At 35.5% G+C, this 17,742-nt stretch overlaps 1 protein-coding gene across 3 annotated transcripts; it reads right to left on the minus strand.

Annotated features, from left to right (window-relative positions):
* Positions 1-170: 170 nt before the first annotated feature.
* LOC149423974 (uncharacterized) lies at positions 171-16,942 on the minus strand. Of its 3 annotated transcripts, none has more exons than XM_089631883.1 (7): positions 16,913-16,942; positions 14,767-14,923; positions 11,122-11,663; positions 9,817-10,118; positions 7,462-7,622; positions 6,839-7,057; positions 171-4,813 (listed from the first exon to the last, which is right to left on the minus strand). In XM_089631883.1, exons 2-7 carry the CDS (start codon positions 14,842-14,844, stop codon positions 4,562-4,564), a joined length of 1,554 nt encoding a protein of 517 aa, XP_089488009.1. In that variant the 5' UTR covers positions 14,845-14,923; positions 16,913-16,942; the 3' UTR covers positions 171-4,561. The 3 variants fall into 3 exon arrangements, with proteins under 3 accessions (XP_089488009.1, XP_089488008.1, XP_089488010.1); XM_089631882.1 differs by lacking the exon at positions 16,913-16,942 and adding an exon at positions 16,629-16,881; XM_089631884.1 differs by lacking the exon at positions 16,913-16,942 and adding an exon at positions 16,625-16,881.
* Between the last annotated feature and the right edge of the window lie 800 nt (positions 16,943-17,742).

Genomic DNA, 17,742 nt, shown 5'->3' on the forward strand with positions numbered 1-17,742 from the left:
CCTCTCACGAGATTGTCCTCATTTGGGGACAGCTACTAATTTGCGAATTTGAAACTACCCTCGATAGACATACAAACGGTATACAAATATGCTCAGGAATCACTAGTTAAAATCATTCAGGTACGTGCTGTTACACCCTGTATACATTTTCCTCCAAGGTCATTACTAAACCCGCAGCTTTGAAAGTGGGTTAACTGTTTTGTTTATATATTTTTTACTTATTAATAAATAAATCGTTTGTTATAATAATAATAAAGAGTCCACATACCAGGACAGGAATTTATTTTCTATACAAAGACTTTTGTTTTAATTTCCTTCATAATTCGTTCCCGAGAGGATAAAGCATGAAAACTTTGTAAGTGGGTTTCACTATACATAATTGCAAGATAGAGTACTTTATTGATATTATGTTACATAACATATCAAGTACGGAATGAGAGGTGAGAGAGAGTGCTGGGATAAAGCCTCGTCAAAGAAAAATAGTAGCACAATTAAAAGGTTATTATGGGTAACATTTCCTCCTTAATTATTATGCGAACAATTTTCCATACAAAACATCAATTATTCAGTTCCATGATAACTCAACACACCTTTGAAAAGTGATATGAGGTCAAAAGGTGATAAACCATAACTACGTAACCTAGTATTTGTTTCATTACTTTCATGACTTTATATCACTTTTCAAAGTTGTGTGGAATTGTCATTTTGATGAATTATCACCAGGTTATATTAAATACGGCTGATTTATAGCATTGAATTAAGAATAAATACAATATTTTCTTATAGATACCATTTGAAAAAAAATGATTACAAATTGTTATTGAATTCATGGTGTCTCCAATATGGAATACTTTTCTACACTATAGTGCATGTCTCTTGAGAGTGCAAGCAAATACATTTTATACATATATATTACCTGGGAATTTAATTTAGTATAGTGTGTACTTCTAGTTCATTGTAAAATGGTTAACATTGAATCATTATTTGTACTCATTTGAACAATGTTTGCGTTGATATGGTTTACAAAATTTGTGCAGTAGATCCCACAAAACAAAGAAGAGAAAATTGTCAAAAGGAAAAATATATAATAATTATATTTTGTCATACATACTGTCTTTATAAATTCAATTGCTTCATAGAAAGATTAGGCATGAGGGTATAATATTTTTTTATAATTACTAAATAGTCTAAAACTTGCAATAAAATATTTAACAACATATCCAGTAATTGATTCAAGTAACCGGTGAATGTATTTAACAACATATCCAGTAATTGATTCAAGTAACCGGTGAATGTATTTAACAACATATCCAGTAATTGATTCAAGTAACCGGTGAATGTATTTAACAACATATCCAGTAATTGATTCAAGTAACCGGTGAATGTATTTAACAACATATCCAGTAATTGATTCAAGTAACCGGTGAATGTATTTAACAACATATCCAGTAATTGATTCAAGTAACCGGTGAATGTATTTAACAACATATCCAGTAATTGATTCAAGTAACCGGTGAATGTATTTTTTGCAGTCACCAAAAAATGTCTTTTACATTTTATTAAAGTCATTACAGGTACAATTTCATTTTTTAATTTACAACACAGCGTTGCAAAAAAATCTTATGTCAATTTTCATTTGAAAATTACAAAGCATTTCTATAAATAAATAAAACAGTTTTGGAATTTTGAATAAATGTGCTGATTTTTTAATAAATAATTTGTAGAAAAATAAACTTTATTATGGGAGATATTTATATAAAAATACACAGCAGATACATGTGAAGGTATAAACAAGAAATTTTAATAAAAATATGATTTTAACAGTTTCAAATTAACAAACAAAAAAGATTAAAAACATAAATTACCACAACGTTAAAGTAACGTCGCGTTAACAGTTAACAAAGTAAAGAATGGGACGATAAGCTGCGTACCTTCTCAAGGGTAAGTTAGTTTAAGTGAAGGGCACCAGTAAGTTTAGTGTAGAACGTTTGAAGATAAAGATTAACCTATACAGTGTACGAGCATCTAAGTTCTAGGTACAGTAGCAATAAAGTATTTTAAATGTAACAATTAAACATTAAATAAGTATCTTTAAAATATTTATATCCATATTTAATATGTTAAATTAATTGTTAGGGAATTAAGTTTGACCGACTTTCTGTGGTCAAGGGGCGATTGGACGGAATACAGAGTCGGCAGGTAGGAGCCGAAATTAAATTTCGTTGGTAGCGTTATCTTAACGATAGTAAGGCGTCTCTTAAACAGGCAAGACCACAACCGACAATATTAAGTACTTACAACTAGCGGAATGATGAACACATCTATAAACTAGGTCTAGTTAAATACAAAGAAAGGACCGAGTCCTCCTAAGGTAAGGTGATAGCTGCACCGTTGTAAATGATAATAAATAGAAACAGTTCATTTACACTTGGGTCCTAGCCGCTAAATAGCCTATCTATTCGGCGCGTATTGAATACAGCCATATACATATATCATTTATCACCACGGTCGATTATCAGGCACCTAGGAAATACACCATCACATTTAAGGTAATAACAAAAAGTGTTTTTTAATCATTCTAAGTAATTGATGGGACGGTTAATGGATTTATGTACTTCATTAAATGTAATTAAGACACATTACTTTTTGTAAAATTCCTCAGTGTTGTTTTTCTCTATGTACTAGACATTGTTTTATATTACAATTACAATTTCACTATAATATCGATTAACTCTATGTACAATAAATATGATTGGAATGTTTCAATAATCTCCTTTAAACGGCCGAATACAAAAATAAATCATCTGGTAGTAAGTATTTTAGGGAATGTATTATTGACAAATTTGTAACATAAAACGGAGCCATTCATTTGACAGATTTGCTGAATTCAATTCGAGTCCAGCCAGTGTTGTATTTGACTTCCAAGTCAGTCAAATATGTCACATAAGGGACTTGTGATACCCGGCATAACCACAATATGAAAAGTAATGTTCATATGTGTCAGTGTTTCCTATGAAAATCTTCATGTAATATTATTTGATTTGACAATTTAGAAAAATATATTTTGGCTTCACATAAAAGTGTCAAATTTAGGGCATTAGTATAAAAATTGTACAACCCAAAAGAAATTTTATAAATAAAAATGAAACAACAAAACAAGAACATTATTTGAGGATTTAGTATAATAATAAATATAATAATATTCCAATGTTTTCATCATCGGTGTGAGAACAATAAGTACACGAAAGGAATAATGCTCACAGCTGCTTCATACAGATAGGGTAACTTCAAAGATATGTAAATCACGGATCCAACCAATGCCAATCTTAAATACAAATAATAACTTAATAAGCATTGAATGTTTCAATAAAGAAGTCTAACTTAGTCCTGTATTTACTAAGACTATGGAATTTGGTTATATGACTGATGCGTTCAATAGAAGTGTAAACGTGTAAAGCAATGTGACGCACTTTATGTAACAATCCATGCATTCTGCATTTAAGCACTAAATATGTATCCCTGATAACGATGTTTAAATCTAAAGTTAACTACGTTCTTATGTCAAAAGGCCAACAATCATAAAATATATGTCACGCTTACCGACAGTAAACTTACATTCAGATATCCTCAAATAATATCCTTTCCTTTGACAGAATAACAATGTGGTCAGATCATTACGAGCTAAACAATAAATTAATAAGTTAACCTAGAAGAAACATTCGTATTTCTTTCTCAAACAATGGAATGTACTTATAAAAAGCTCGCGAGTGCACCAAAAAGACTAATTTATTATTTTATATAAAGAGTAAAATCTATTATAATTAAAGTACCATAATTAACAATTCTATATTAATTTCTTATTTAGCAACGAAGGCCCTTAGCAACCGACTGGTATTTGTACCTTTAACACTTGATATATATTACGTGTATATCGTATAATTTATAGTTTGTCCAATCAATATGAATATTTCTCATTTTAAAATGCTTTCAATATCAAAATATTTCTGTCTTATAAATCATATCAATCAGTCAATGAAAGATGGAATGTTAGTTTGGCATAAACCAGGCTTTGTTTCAAATAATACGTCAATAGTTTATAAATAGACCCACTCTTTGTATTGCTGTAACAGCTTTCAACAGTGACTTTGGTTTATATAAAGAGCTCTATTAAACATACAACAAAAACACATTAAATAATTGAAACATTTCTTGTATAATGCCTGGCATGTCGAGTACAATCAACAAGTATAAATATTAAGGATGTACATTGTTTTAAAAAATTGTATGTATCACATCTAGATCTCATCTTTTTATAGCAGCCAATGCATCAAGTACAGCATTGTTGTTTCAACACTTTTTTAACATTACTTCAACTCTGTACAAATACTGAGTCTTCGTGAAGAAGAACAACTTGTTGTAAGACAAAACCCCTCGTTATGATTGAACTTCTCGTTGTTAAAATAATAAAGTTGCTCTTCTAGAAGACTCAGTGTATAATATATAATATCATTCATAGAGAATGTCCGCTCAGCCACACCTTAGGGTAGTGGTACCACGCACATTACTGATGACTCTTGCTGAGGAGATGCGAGTTGAATTCGTATACGTTATTGCACTGTTCCCCGCAGATGTTGCATTTCCAGGGGTTGGAGTCGCAGTGGCAGCCCTTGTGCAGGAAGTAGAGCGTGGAGTCGGGGAAGGAGATGGCGCAGAAGGTGCAGACCAGCGAGGCGGGGTTCAGGAGGCCGCCCATGGGCTCGGCGTGTGTGGAGGTGATCACGCCGCCTTCTGACGGGGATGCTCGAGGTGATAGCTGAAATCACAAATCATATTTAGATAACTTTACCACACATCTGCTGCCTCTTCTTATTATCATAAATGAACCCATTAGTGGGCGAGTTGACAAAGTCCTCCATCGTGACACAACCAACATTTCCACTATTAGGTACAGTACACAGTATTATGTCTCTGTTTAAAAATATTAGGGACGACTAGTAATTTTACAATTGCGTTTTGTACAACTTGGACTTGTTTCAGACTAGTATAACCAGTCTGAAACAAGTCCAAGTTGTACAAAACGCAATTGTAAAATTACTAGTCGTCCCTAATATTTTTAAACAGAGACATAATATGTACACCGTTGCTGTTTCAGAGTGCCAAAATTTTACCTGTTAAGGCTATACTATGGCAAAAAATCATAATTCAGTATATATTTACCCCGCAGCATAAAGAAAAATTAGAACATAAATACAGTACTAGATTCACGCGCAATGACGGGTTAATAGTTCCGAAATTTAATAATAAATACGGACAGAGAACGTTTGAATACAACATACCGAAGATATTTAATTTATTACCTGACACTATAAAGCAATGTAAATCTATGAATAAGGTTAAATATATGGTGAAAAATTGGCTATCGGAAAAAAAATATTTATTTTAATTATGTATGAAAAATTGTATGAAAAATTGTTAATTCTGTAGATATAAGATGTAAATTATAACTTTAAAAAAATGTATTTGAAACTAAATTTAAGCACCTGTTGACAAGCCAATTCAATCGGCTTAGCAGGACTTGTTTGTTGATATTATGTATTAACTATTTATTCAATAAAAAAAAAAAATAAATAAAAAAAAACTTAGCATTATGGTAGTACGAGTTTTTTAAAAATATTATCTGGTTATTTGTTATCTGGTAATGTTTCATTTAAGAGAAAAAAAAGCATCATATATTTAACCCTTTATAGGTCATAAGCTAAAAACGGATAGTTTTGAGACCTGCAACATTAAGGTCTATATTTCTTTATGTTTACAAGCTATAATCGCCCTTATGGGTTGTAATCATTCTGAGGTAACGCACAGAGGTCTTGAATCGAACCAACCGTCCCGAAGTAACAAAAGCTTCTAAAATGTCAGGAGATAATTCAAATTATTATTGTATTATGCTTCTGTTTTAAAATAGTTTTGAATATTAATTGACACTTGTGAAGATCACAGTCACCTAATTTAAGTTAGAAAAATCGTTAAAACTAAAAAGACAACTACAAATCATTTTGGAACCTCAGATTAGCATACAAAACTACACTACACACAACTGTATGGCAACCTCTCCCTCTTATTCATAAAGTTTGCATGTAACAGAAAGAGATGTTTAGTTAAACATTTGACGTCTGTTTTTGTTTGACCAATCGTGGAGTGTTTATACAGTATAGCTTTTAAATCATTTCTAAGAGTAAATATATCATGCACATATTCTATGTGACGTGTTTTGCCAAAATGACTTACTTACATCATTCGACTCCTATGTTTTTTCTCCATGTGATCCGATATATCCTGTATAAATATTTTTCTGTTTACTAAATAAATTGATGTACAATAAATCCCATGTGCCGACAAATGATATTTTTTCCTTGCAGCATTCTTGGAACATTATCATTAGCAACATGAGCCTCCTAGCGATTATACGGCACAGATTCAAATGGCTCGTTAGTCCTTACTTACAAATTCGGCATCTCTGCATCCTGGTAAAGAGTAGGAGACCCATATAAGATGTATCCAATACTGGATTAAGCGGGTGATTGGCTGGACTAGTCACTGCCATCATATCTCTACGGGACTTGTTGGAGGTTTCACATAATATCTAATCAGCCATCAAAACCAGAATATTTTATGCTATATTTTTTTTACTAATAATTTTGTTGAAGCCATTTCACAAAATATATTCATTCGTTTTTTATCAGGTTATATCAATAAATTCCACTATAGTGTTCATACATTCATTCATCTCTCAGCATAATATGCTCTCCCGATAAAATACAAGATTTTAATGGAAACTTACCGCATTTCTCCCTCTTCCTCTGGCCGATATTCTCCTCCTGAGATCTTCTCGGAGCAGACTCTTGAGCGGGGACACCTTGATGAGTGAGGAGAGGCTACTGGAGGTGACGCTGGAACCGCGTTTCCCGTCGCTGACCGTGAGGGAGTTGGCTGAGCTGCCGCCTTCTCCGGCTCCACCACCTTCCGTACCGGGGGCCATCTCCTCGTGGGACATGGGCTCCTGGTAGAATGAAACAAACAAATACATAGTTTTAATACAAGTTCAGAACTAAGAATAGACTCACCAACTTGAAGATTATTTCCCTCAAGGCCTATGTCATCTTTGGGGAAGCTGTGTGGGGGTGAATATGGGTCTTGAAGAGACCATGTTGTAGGAGGGAGGAAACACAGAGGCTGGCAAATTATTCTCCAGCCAAGCTGATGAACTCAAGAATGAGTCGTAGAACCAACCCATTCTGATATGACAAAAAAGTCAACTGTGTACAAAAATGATGGGCGCGCGTTTGTCTTGTTTCCTGACAGCACCGGTGCCAAAAGATCAATGACTCTAGTTCCTCGGAGTATCTTCAAGGAATAAACGCTGATTTGATCCATAAACCATTTCAGATAATCACTAGAACATACCTGTTTGATTGGTATCAGACTGATGGACGGGGTGATACTGCCAGCAGCCGAGGAGGGCACAATGCAGTGGGAACTACTGGCCACATTGCAGTTGCTGTCCCCCGACTGCGGGGAGCTGGGGCCCCCATCGCCGGAGCCGTTCAAGTGGCCTTCTGAAGCTCCTGCAGAAAAATAATCTGAATAAATACATACATGTTGTAAGTTTATGCTAATTACCAGGTATACAACAAGTGCCGAAGTAAATACAAGTTTTTTTGTTCTTCTTTAGTTCATACTAAATTTCTTTACCTTTATACAGGTCAAGCTCACCTCAAGTGCATGGAAAATCTGTTCTCGTTGTCTGTTTTATATATTGTGCTCATGTGAATGTATAGGACTTTTATAGAGGCACCGGACAGTAAGTAACAGTTACGTCAAATACTTGGTAGGGATTGAGTTAACATCTATTAGGATTGAATATACTTTTAGTATTGCCCAGGTGAGAGATCACCAATCAGAAACGAAAAATTGTTTGAAATGGATTTAAAAACTAGATCCGGATTGCTAGGAATCATTTATTTTATCTTAGTTTCTAAGTTTGATAGTACATGATTGTGACTTGTGGTAGTTACTAGGGTTAGAAACTAGGGTTTCCAGTTCTGAGGCGGCCTGCAGTTATTGAGGAATGTCACAGTTTTCACAGTCCTTCTCACTAGCCCTTTACAACCGGCTTCATACGAGAGTGAGTTTGTGTTTGAAGACAGAAAATAAATTTGTTTTTGTGAACGGAAACGGTGTCGATTGAACGTGCGGGAGCTGCTTATTTAGGGTACTTTCAAGCGCACATGTTTCAACCAGTAAGTCGCCCAGACCTATGAGATCATAACTAAGAGCTTTAACAATGTGGCACATCACAATTTTAAAATTTTTTGCCGGTTGCAAAGGGCTAGGGTTTCCAGTTCTGAGGCGGCCTGCAGTTATTGAGGAATGTCACAGTTTTCACAGTCCTTCTCACTAGGGTTTCCAGTTCTGAGGCGGCCTGCAGTTATTGAGGAATGTCACAGTTTTCACAGTCCTTCACACTAGGGTTTCCAGTTCTGAGGCGGCCTGCAGTTATTGAGGAATGTCACAGTTTTCACAGTCCTTCTCACTAGGGTTTCCAGTTCTGAGGCGGCCTGCAGTACTATTAAAATTTTTGTACATTCCTTTCTGCTTCGCAACATTGGGATGCCAAAGTTTTACTGGTTCTGGGCAGTGTGGGTCTTATAATATTATAGTATTAACATTAAAAATAAATACAAAATAATAATGATTCTTATGACACCGATAGCCATTTTTGCTAGGTTTATCGCACAGACATTGTAATACCTTCACTGGCAGTGTCCTGATAATGTGTAACAATATATTTTTGAGTTGTGTGAAAGTCCTAATCTATCTATCTATATGTAAAGAAGAGTGTCTGTAACGGGTGGCGTAAATATGACTTTTATACAAATCTACAGTTTTAAAGACGAACCGCAGGAGCCCGAATACTTTCTCGCTTTCACCTAATAAGGCTTATCTACAAACGGAGGTCTCCTATTGGACATGCAGCTTACAGTTTACCAATCAGTGGCTCGCTCTCCCGCTGCCTACTGAATGATGTACCACGGAGGGCCAATAAAAAGCTTGAACCAAGCAGAGATCCTGAGCAGGTTGTAGGTTCAAGACCTGTTACTGATAGCAAGATGTATCGTCCCTTTCAGTAAGGTGGAAGAGTGCCTAGAGGAATTCTTTAAGCTCACTGTCTATAGATTTCGAAAAAGCACCCTCACCGCCTTTTTCCATCCCTTAAAGCAGAGTTTTGATACTTCTTGATGAAATTTTTCCCACTCGACGTTCAAAATAAGAGGAAAATAAATTACTGTCTACGTATGATTTGGAAAAACTCTGCGTAAACTAGATTTCAGGTCCCTGAAATATTCCCATTGCATTCCAGCAATAATGATACATAATAGAAAGATTAGGTAACCCTTTAAATACATACTAACATAATGACTACACATCACAACAGAATACCTTTAGGTTAACATTATACTTACATACAATACATGCTTGCAAATTAGGAAGTGAAAAGTGAAGAAAGTTTGGTAATGAGATTTTAACTGCAAATGGTTTTAATTGCTTTTAAGGTGAATGTACAGTATGTAAATGGAAAACTTGGATCAAGACCCATGATAGCAGACTTGTTGTAATATGAACATCTAATCCCTACAAGGCACTAGTGGTACTTTCTCAAATTGAATATGCATGAGTCAGTGGACCCATCAAATATTAGGTTTTAATTGAGGCCTACAATTTTAATTTGAAAGATGAACGGACGAAGGTTTAACCTACCTTGACTGTTGTTGGACTGTCCCGGTGAATAGGTCTCATTGTCAGCCATGGATATCTCCACGTGAGGAGTCAGGTAGTGCATGGGCGGTGTTGCGTTATCCGTGGATCTGGCCCCATTACTGTCACCGCTGTCGGAATAACTCGCCGCAACGGACACCGACAGGCCGGGGCCCAGAGAGCCTAGCGCTCCCAGGGAGTTCTCCAAAGACCCGTCCCCTGTCAGGACTCCCGATGTGAGTCCTGCGGCCAGGAGAGACACAGGATTGGTGCCTGGGCCGGGGTTATCGAGATCTATTCCATGCCTGAAATAACAAAATAATAATTCATACGCCAAACACTTTTTCGTGCATCTTCAGTTTTGTCATTATCAAAATAATTGACTACAGTTTTTGCTCAGCGGTACACTTAAAGTTAGGTTATCTATTTGCATGGATTGTTGCTTTCAAGTCGGCTGCAAGGACAGTTCGGAAAAATTATTTACTAATGTGCGATAATAACATAAAAGAATATAGTTTACGTATTTCAGGATAAATACAAAGTACGTATTTGTGATAAGTACATTATCGCCAATGAGCAAACACTTTGGACAGCAGAATTAAAATGTAACAAAATAGCAATAAAAATTAAAAACCTACAAGGAGTGGGTTAGCTTCAAATTTATCTTTGGACCCAATTGAATTATCACTGGACATAATATTCTAGAAATTTATTCAATGATGCTAGTATTTTTCATTACTTTGGCAACATACTCACTTTGTCTTTGAAACTAGTCCTTCACATTCAAGTTTGACAGTTGGTTATAAACAAACATAAATGTCTAAAGGGAAAACAACATAACTCCATTCATTTTTACCTTTTTTGAATTTATAATTTTGATTTGTGATACATAAACGTAAATAATTGCATTTCCACATCAAAAAAATTATTGTTGAAACATTGTTTTCGCAGTGGTAGGCAGAGAGCCAAACAACTTAGTCTTGACACACACTCCTTGCCTCATTCACATTCATACATTGACTCTTGACATGGCCCGACTCAAGTATCTGATTCACTTGATCTTGCCATGTCTTTCTGGGGCGTCCCCGCCTTCTGCTACCATTTCGTCATATATTCTGCTTACACTCCTTTCTTCGGTCATTCGCTCTACATGCCCAAACCATCTAAGCGCCCATTTCTTAATCTTGAGGTGATTTTGCACAAAACGATTTCTGTTTTCACACCTCCTTTTGAAATGATTTTTACAATACATAATAAATAGGTTTAGTTGAATAAAGTGTAGTTTGTTTGTTTGTTTCATTATCTAACCTGTTGAAGAAATGTACTCTGAGACTCTTCATGGTGGGCGCTCTATAGCTGCATAACGGACACGTCTTCACCAGATCGTGTTGTCCGACGTGTTCATTCTGGAAATGCGCCCTCATCGCTATCTGTCGCTGGAAGCCTCTGTTGCAGATGGGGCAGTGGTAAGGCAGGGATTTAGTGTGCGTGGTGAAGTGCTCCGCCAGATGATCCTTCCTGAAGAAGCGCTTCTGGCAGACACGACACTCGTAGGGCTTGACTCCGGTGTGTCGCATCTTGTGTCGCCGCATATTGGCGCCATTGCTGAACTTCATGTTGCAAACGTCGCACTCGAAGAGCTTGCGGTGGGGCCGCGTGTCAGGGGTGCCCGCCTCGGGGGCCGGCGTACCGGGGGCCATGTTGTTGTTGTCGGGGGGGCAGGTCGCCATGTGCTCCGACAATTTGCGGCCGCTCAGAGTGCTGAAGGAGTCGCACGAGCCGCAGCGCAGCACCGCAGCGCTGCGGTCCTCCTCGTCTCCGGAGTTGTAGTTTGCGATCGTCGAGGGCTCCTACAATTATAAAACGACTACTTCAAAATTTGCTTGTACCATTCTATGTAGGTACATATCTCCAAGAGAAATAGAAAGATTAATAATTGGATTATAATAGAGAAACTCTCTTATAAGATTTTCAAAGAGACTGAAAAAAATCTTTAATTTTTTTTTAACTTCTTAAGCCATGCCGACAAGAAACTTCATTAAATATAAAGACATTACCATACTTGATAAACTGACATTTCTATTTTTGTGTTTAACTAACCGACACTGCAATTGAGTGCTTTGTACCGTGCATGGGCGCCATTCTCAACACACTTTCAACATTGCAAAGGCAGGGATCCGGCCCTTAGAGGTTAAGTGGGTTTCACTATACTTAATATTAAGACAGAGGTTGTCGACTTTTGTATAACAATCTGCACACTTAAAGAAAACTACCAAAGTCATACAGTATAACAGAACGTGTGGTAGAAGAATATCCACTCCACCAACTCTCCAGAGGCAAAGCTGTTCTGAATCAAGTAACTCCCGATGCCGTCGATTGGCGGAATGACTTCAGCATCCCACTCTGGCCTCTACCATAGTAAGAAGAATGAGATTATTGATTGACTGTTGGAATTCGTTGCATCGGATGACATCCTTAGAAGGGGACTAAAACATATGTTCTCCGCAGATGAGTTGGTTTCACAGCTTAAAAAGTACTAGCTTCCATTGAACCATGCATCGGTAAAACTGAAGACAATTATTGCATGTTTTTCTGAAGAATAGGACACCCCAAGATGAAGAAGGAATTATTCAAAGGGTAAACTATGCATCGTAAAGAATAAAATGGTTAAACCATAGTTAATTAAATATTTACATACATAATGTAAATATGTATGACTAAAAATATTCATCTAATGTAACGTAAAATAGCAATAAAGACCATGCAGAGTAAGCAAACAGTGTACTGATATAAAATAATACTATATAAAACTAGACATGAAAACCAAATGGGCTGGTTAATACGGAGGTAATAGTCTAATATTCACCTCACTTGTAAAGCAGGAAGATAGAACAATTATTATCAATTCCCCAATTTAAAACAGGCGACTCGGACTGCAATTTACGTACTAAATAATGAGGTAATTCTGGCACGTTATTTTACTTATCACCACTTGTCAGTCTCCTTTGATTAGCCCAGGGAATCTCACATCGGAATTGATAACACATAATGTGTTGGATATTTCCTAGATAAGGTGTTTTAGTGTTCTTATCACAGAAGGTTAATAGTTCATCTTATCCAGAGGGAAGACGACTGATAAGAAATAGGATAGTCAGCAATTTGTCTTGGCAGAATGTATTTGCTGAACAGTTAAAGGAATTATTTGTAATTTGCAAGTGCGATGTTGTTCAATAATTTGCAGTGTTGAATGACACATATTATGTATCAGAAGATTTAGAGCTCATAACTTCCATTATTTTATTGCTTTGTATTTTTTATACCCAATGAGAAACTAGGTTGAATTGTCGCAATAAGCCAACATTTTTACTTCTAAACATGAAATGGGTTTGGGAGATATTATGAAATACTAAATAGGAAATAGACACCGGATCAAATGAGGAAATTCTAAAGCAAGGCAGAGTTCTAAAGCAAGGTGTAAGTGTAAGTGTAATGGATAATAATATATTAGAATAGGAAAGGGACTGTCATATTATGGGTTCAACACATACCTAATATTTATAGTATAAATAAATACATAGCACACACACGCAGAAAGAAGAAGTTGACAACATTCCAGGGAAACATAAAACCATCAAGTGTTAAACCATCAAGTGTTAAACCATCAAAACTTCAGTGTTTTTAGATTTAGCCCACACGAGGCCTAAAGTGTGGGCTACACGAGGCCATGAGGGAATTAATTTCACTCATGCCTTCTCTTTGAGGATACTATGTGGAGGGTTTTTTTGAGAAGAGGAAGGAGTGAACATAGGTCTTGGGTCAAGATTGACCAAGATTGGTCAAGGGTTGAGTTGGGTTGAAAACACAATCTATCGTTAGTTTCTCGTTTGGAAACCTGCAAATTGAACAGTGTGTCAAGCTTTACTAAGATACGAGACATATGACAGATTTACATCATACAAGATAACTTGGAATAGTTGCAGTAAAATAGATAAAATGAACATAAAATCCGAGTTTTTAGGTTATGAAAAAGCAAGGTTTTCACAGCAGTTTAAACAGCACTAGATTATCTCTCCACAAAGTGACCTTCAACCTATAATATGCAGTTGGCAAGTGTTGCAACACACAAATGGTGACCTGATTAGAAATACAACACAACTATTGCAGAAAGTCTAATTAGCTTGCTTAATCACAGCAAACTTTTCCACTGGGAATGAGAGAACAGGAATATAAATAATAATAGTACCAGATAAATATAAATCTTTCTGTGTCACTATTAATAGCATACAGATGAATATTTTGCAAAAAGGTGCTGATGTGTGATGGGGTTTGAAACACTCCAACCTTAGGCTAGGTTCCCACCTTACCTATTCTACGGTCTATTTCATAGAACAAAAGTTGAAGTCCATTCAACTTTGGGTTTATAGTGCATAGAAAGCCTGTTCTCATAAAGATTCTATGAAATAAATCATAGAATAGATAATAATAATTTAATGATTTGTATAGCGAGGTTTTGGTGAAAAATCTAAGGGTGATGAGTCCGTATCTTTTGCGTTAGATAACGCGGCGTTAAATGAGTTGCACGTAACGTAAATACATTAGAACTCCAGTTACTAGGGTGAGTCTGGTATGTAAGTTACACGCAAAAATTTAATGGTGAATTAACCCGCGTTAGCTAACGCTAAAGACTCACCCCCCAAATGTGATCTCAGCTTTAGTAAAGAGATCTGTATTATAAAATTAAGAGTTTATGGTTGGTTTTATCAATTATAAATTTTAACCTCTTCGTCGCTACGAGCGCATATATGTGCGTGAATAAAACGTGCCCTTAGAGCTATGTGCATATTCATTAATTTTCAAGGAAAATGTATGAACATTATAAAAAAAACCTCATACAACCGTTATCCCATAAACCTCAGGAACGCAGTAAAAAGACTAATTATAATAATAATTTACCTTATCATTATTATTGAGGGTATTCTGTTGGGGCGATATGGTGCCCGAATCAGCTTCAGTGTCCCCGGCGACAGACATACCATCACTGCTTCTACGCTGCCTTCTACTGCCCCCTCACGCCATCGCACACCTGTGCACTCATTTTCTTTTCCCCTGACTGAACGGAAAAAAACACATTAATATAACATTATAATAAGTGCCGTGAAGTAACAAATCAAATGAGTTTGCATCTAGAATGTGGATTAAAATACTATTCTTAACTGATGTGATCCACAGGTACACATTATAATTTAGATGAAAGAGAGTATATCTTATGTTTACCTAAACCACCTTCAGCGTTAGAAATTCAGGGCGTTCAGTTTTGGATTTGGCTGTGCTCATTCCAAAAATCATAATTCCAAATAATACAGAAACACATAAACTGCCGACTATGCTTTAAAGCCATTGAATAAACTGCCGACTATGCTTTAAAGCCATTAAATAAACTGCTGACTATGTTTTAAAGCCAATGAATCCACCTATACTTCATATTCGTTAATACCGTGTTTTAAGGTTTTATTATTTATTTTTTTAAATTGCCAAATTTATATCAAGTGAATTCTGTAGGTTGTCTATGGTCTAATGAAAATGTCTAATCACAGACATAAAAAAATGCAAATTTGAACATCTAATCAGATTTTCAATTTTTAGAAAATAAATTAAATGGCGTCTACATGCTGCCATCAAATCCATACAAAAAATTATCTGGAATATTCCACAAGAGGAACATGTTTGCTAAAGCAGTCAAACGTCAAAGTCAAGTCTTGTAACGGTGAGCTCTTTCCGTGCATAATTTTTACATTAATGAAGCTATTTTGAAATTGCTTTTTCATTTTTATCATGAGTGTAGAAATATCCAAGATAAGACGCCATATTCTTCAACAAGAAAAAAATTCTGGCTGCCCTCAGTCTATAAAATCAGCTGTTCCACTTTCTTATAAAATTGTCTTTGCAAATAGGACTAGTCTAATACATAAAATATTAAAATGAATCCCTATATTTATAATTTTATTCTCTTTCACCAGAATGAGAGGATAAAAGTCACAAACCAATAAGGGAACAGAATGTAAGTTATAAAGAAATCAGGACAACAGAATGAATGCACAACATAATATTTATTTTATGTAATGTCGTCTGTGGTCATTGGTCTATGGTATATTTCAGGAAGGGAATGGAAGACTAAACACATGTTTGAAATAACTACACTATTTTACAAACAGGTACCTCAAAATAATAATCCAGTCAGCTATTGAAACACAATAATAATTGTTAAAACAAACTTTAACACTGATTTTATTTATAGATCTAATGCAGTTTTTTAAATGAATTATTTTTCCCTCCAATTTAAATAAGCAATAAACTATATATAACTTATGGAGTTGTACAAGTCGATAGCTAATAAAGAAGTCACATACGTTTTTATCGATACCCTGCAGCGAATAAATTCCGCGAAACTATCAATGACAAATCGTAAATAACTTCATTTTACTATCACTACGAAAAGTAAACATTTCGCATTTTTCTCATAATAAACATTTAAAAATAAGTAAGAACGAAATCTCCGGCGAGTATTTATTTCGCTCGCAATAACGGTATTATACAGACGCGATGTGGAAACACGGATTTGGTTGACCTATATTCCAGATCTCCGAGTAGCAAACTTTCAAACAGGTGACATTCTATGCTTGTATAAGGCCAAGCAGGTAACAGTTCCTTCTGTCAGATTACGTCCAAATACCTACTCGCTCCAAGGTTTTGGGAATAGAACGCCAAAAATGTATCTTCTCGTGGCTTGGAATATAAAAATGCGGGAACCTACTTACGGAAGCTTCATACGTCGACAAGAGCAGCGGTATTTTAGGGAAAGATCGCTATGTGGCCTAATTCGGTGCACTGCACTCAATACATGAACAAAATACCGTTTTACGGAACACGAATGCGCTTTTATCAACATTCACTCAAATTAATAAGGACTGAACAAGTTGCACAAGTGTAAATATACATAATTTGGATTATTTAACACCGAAAACAAATAATATTTCCCATAACCAACAATAAGTGTAACATTCCCATTTCAACTCGATATCACAGTAGAATACAGGCTTACCACTTGATACGACGCACATACACAGATGAACTGTCACAAATACCAAAGTTACGGTAACATCCGTTACACAAATCAGCTCGCTCGGCTCCTATCCCTAAGCTCTTCTCGCAGCTCTGAATAACGCAAGAGCGAGAGAGAAAAATATTACATTGTAACTTCACATCGGAAAATCATATGGTGTAACGAATAGTTAAATACTCGCCAAAAGTGAAATAAAACGCAAGCAAAAGTAAGCTTTAAAAATGCAACTTTACGCATGGTTGAAAACTATTATTGCATATTTTTATTTGACAAAAAGGAAAAATATACAGTCACCAGTATTATGAAATAAGAATTGGCACGATAAATCAAGAAATATTTGCATTCAATTATGTAGTTAATGGTGGTTAAATACAATAAAATAATAAATGTAACTTTATGAAAATAATTGACATCTTTGGTTGAATTGCGCGAACCATTATTTTGTAACAAGAACCAAAGTTTTTCTTCAATGAAAAGCTTAAACTTTTCCTTAATAGATGGCTCTGTCTAAGAAACACCACAAAGCTAAGAAAATTTGGCTGTTCATCGGTAGAATTATTGTAGATTTCAAATAAAAAATATTAGATGAAAAAAACAATTATTATTAGCATGAAAAATTTTTTAATCGGTAGATTTTTGGGAAAGTCTTTTTTGGTTAAACCTACACCTATCTGGGTGCCCGAATAGGGGCGGAAAGAACGATAGGTTCAAAATTCGCCTTGCTAAAGATAATTTAATTAAAAATAATGATTTCGGTGTTGTCTCAGTGTATCTTGGGTTCAATGAAATCTAGAACTGGGATTTGCCTT

Source organism: Hesperophylax consimilis, chromosome 5, assembly GCF_061612785.1.
Source record: "Hesperophylax consimilis isolate HC1 chromosome 5, BYU_Hcon_1.0, whole genome shotgun sequence".
NCBI classification, from domain to species: Eukaryota; Metazoa; Arthropoda; class Insecta; order Trichoptera; family Limnephilidae; genus Hesperophylax; species Hesperophylax consimilis.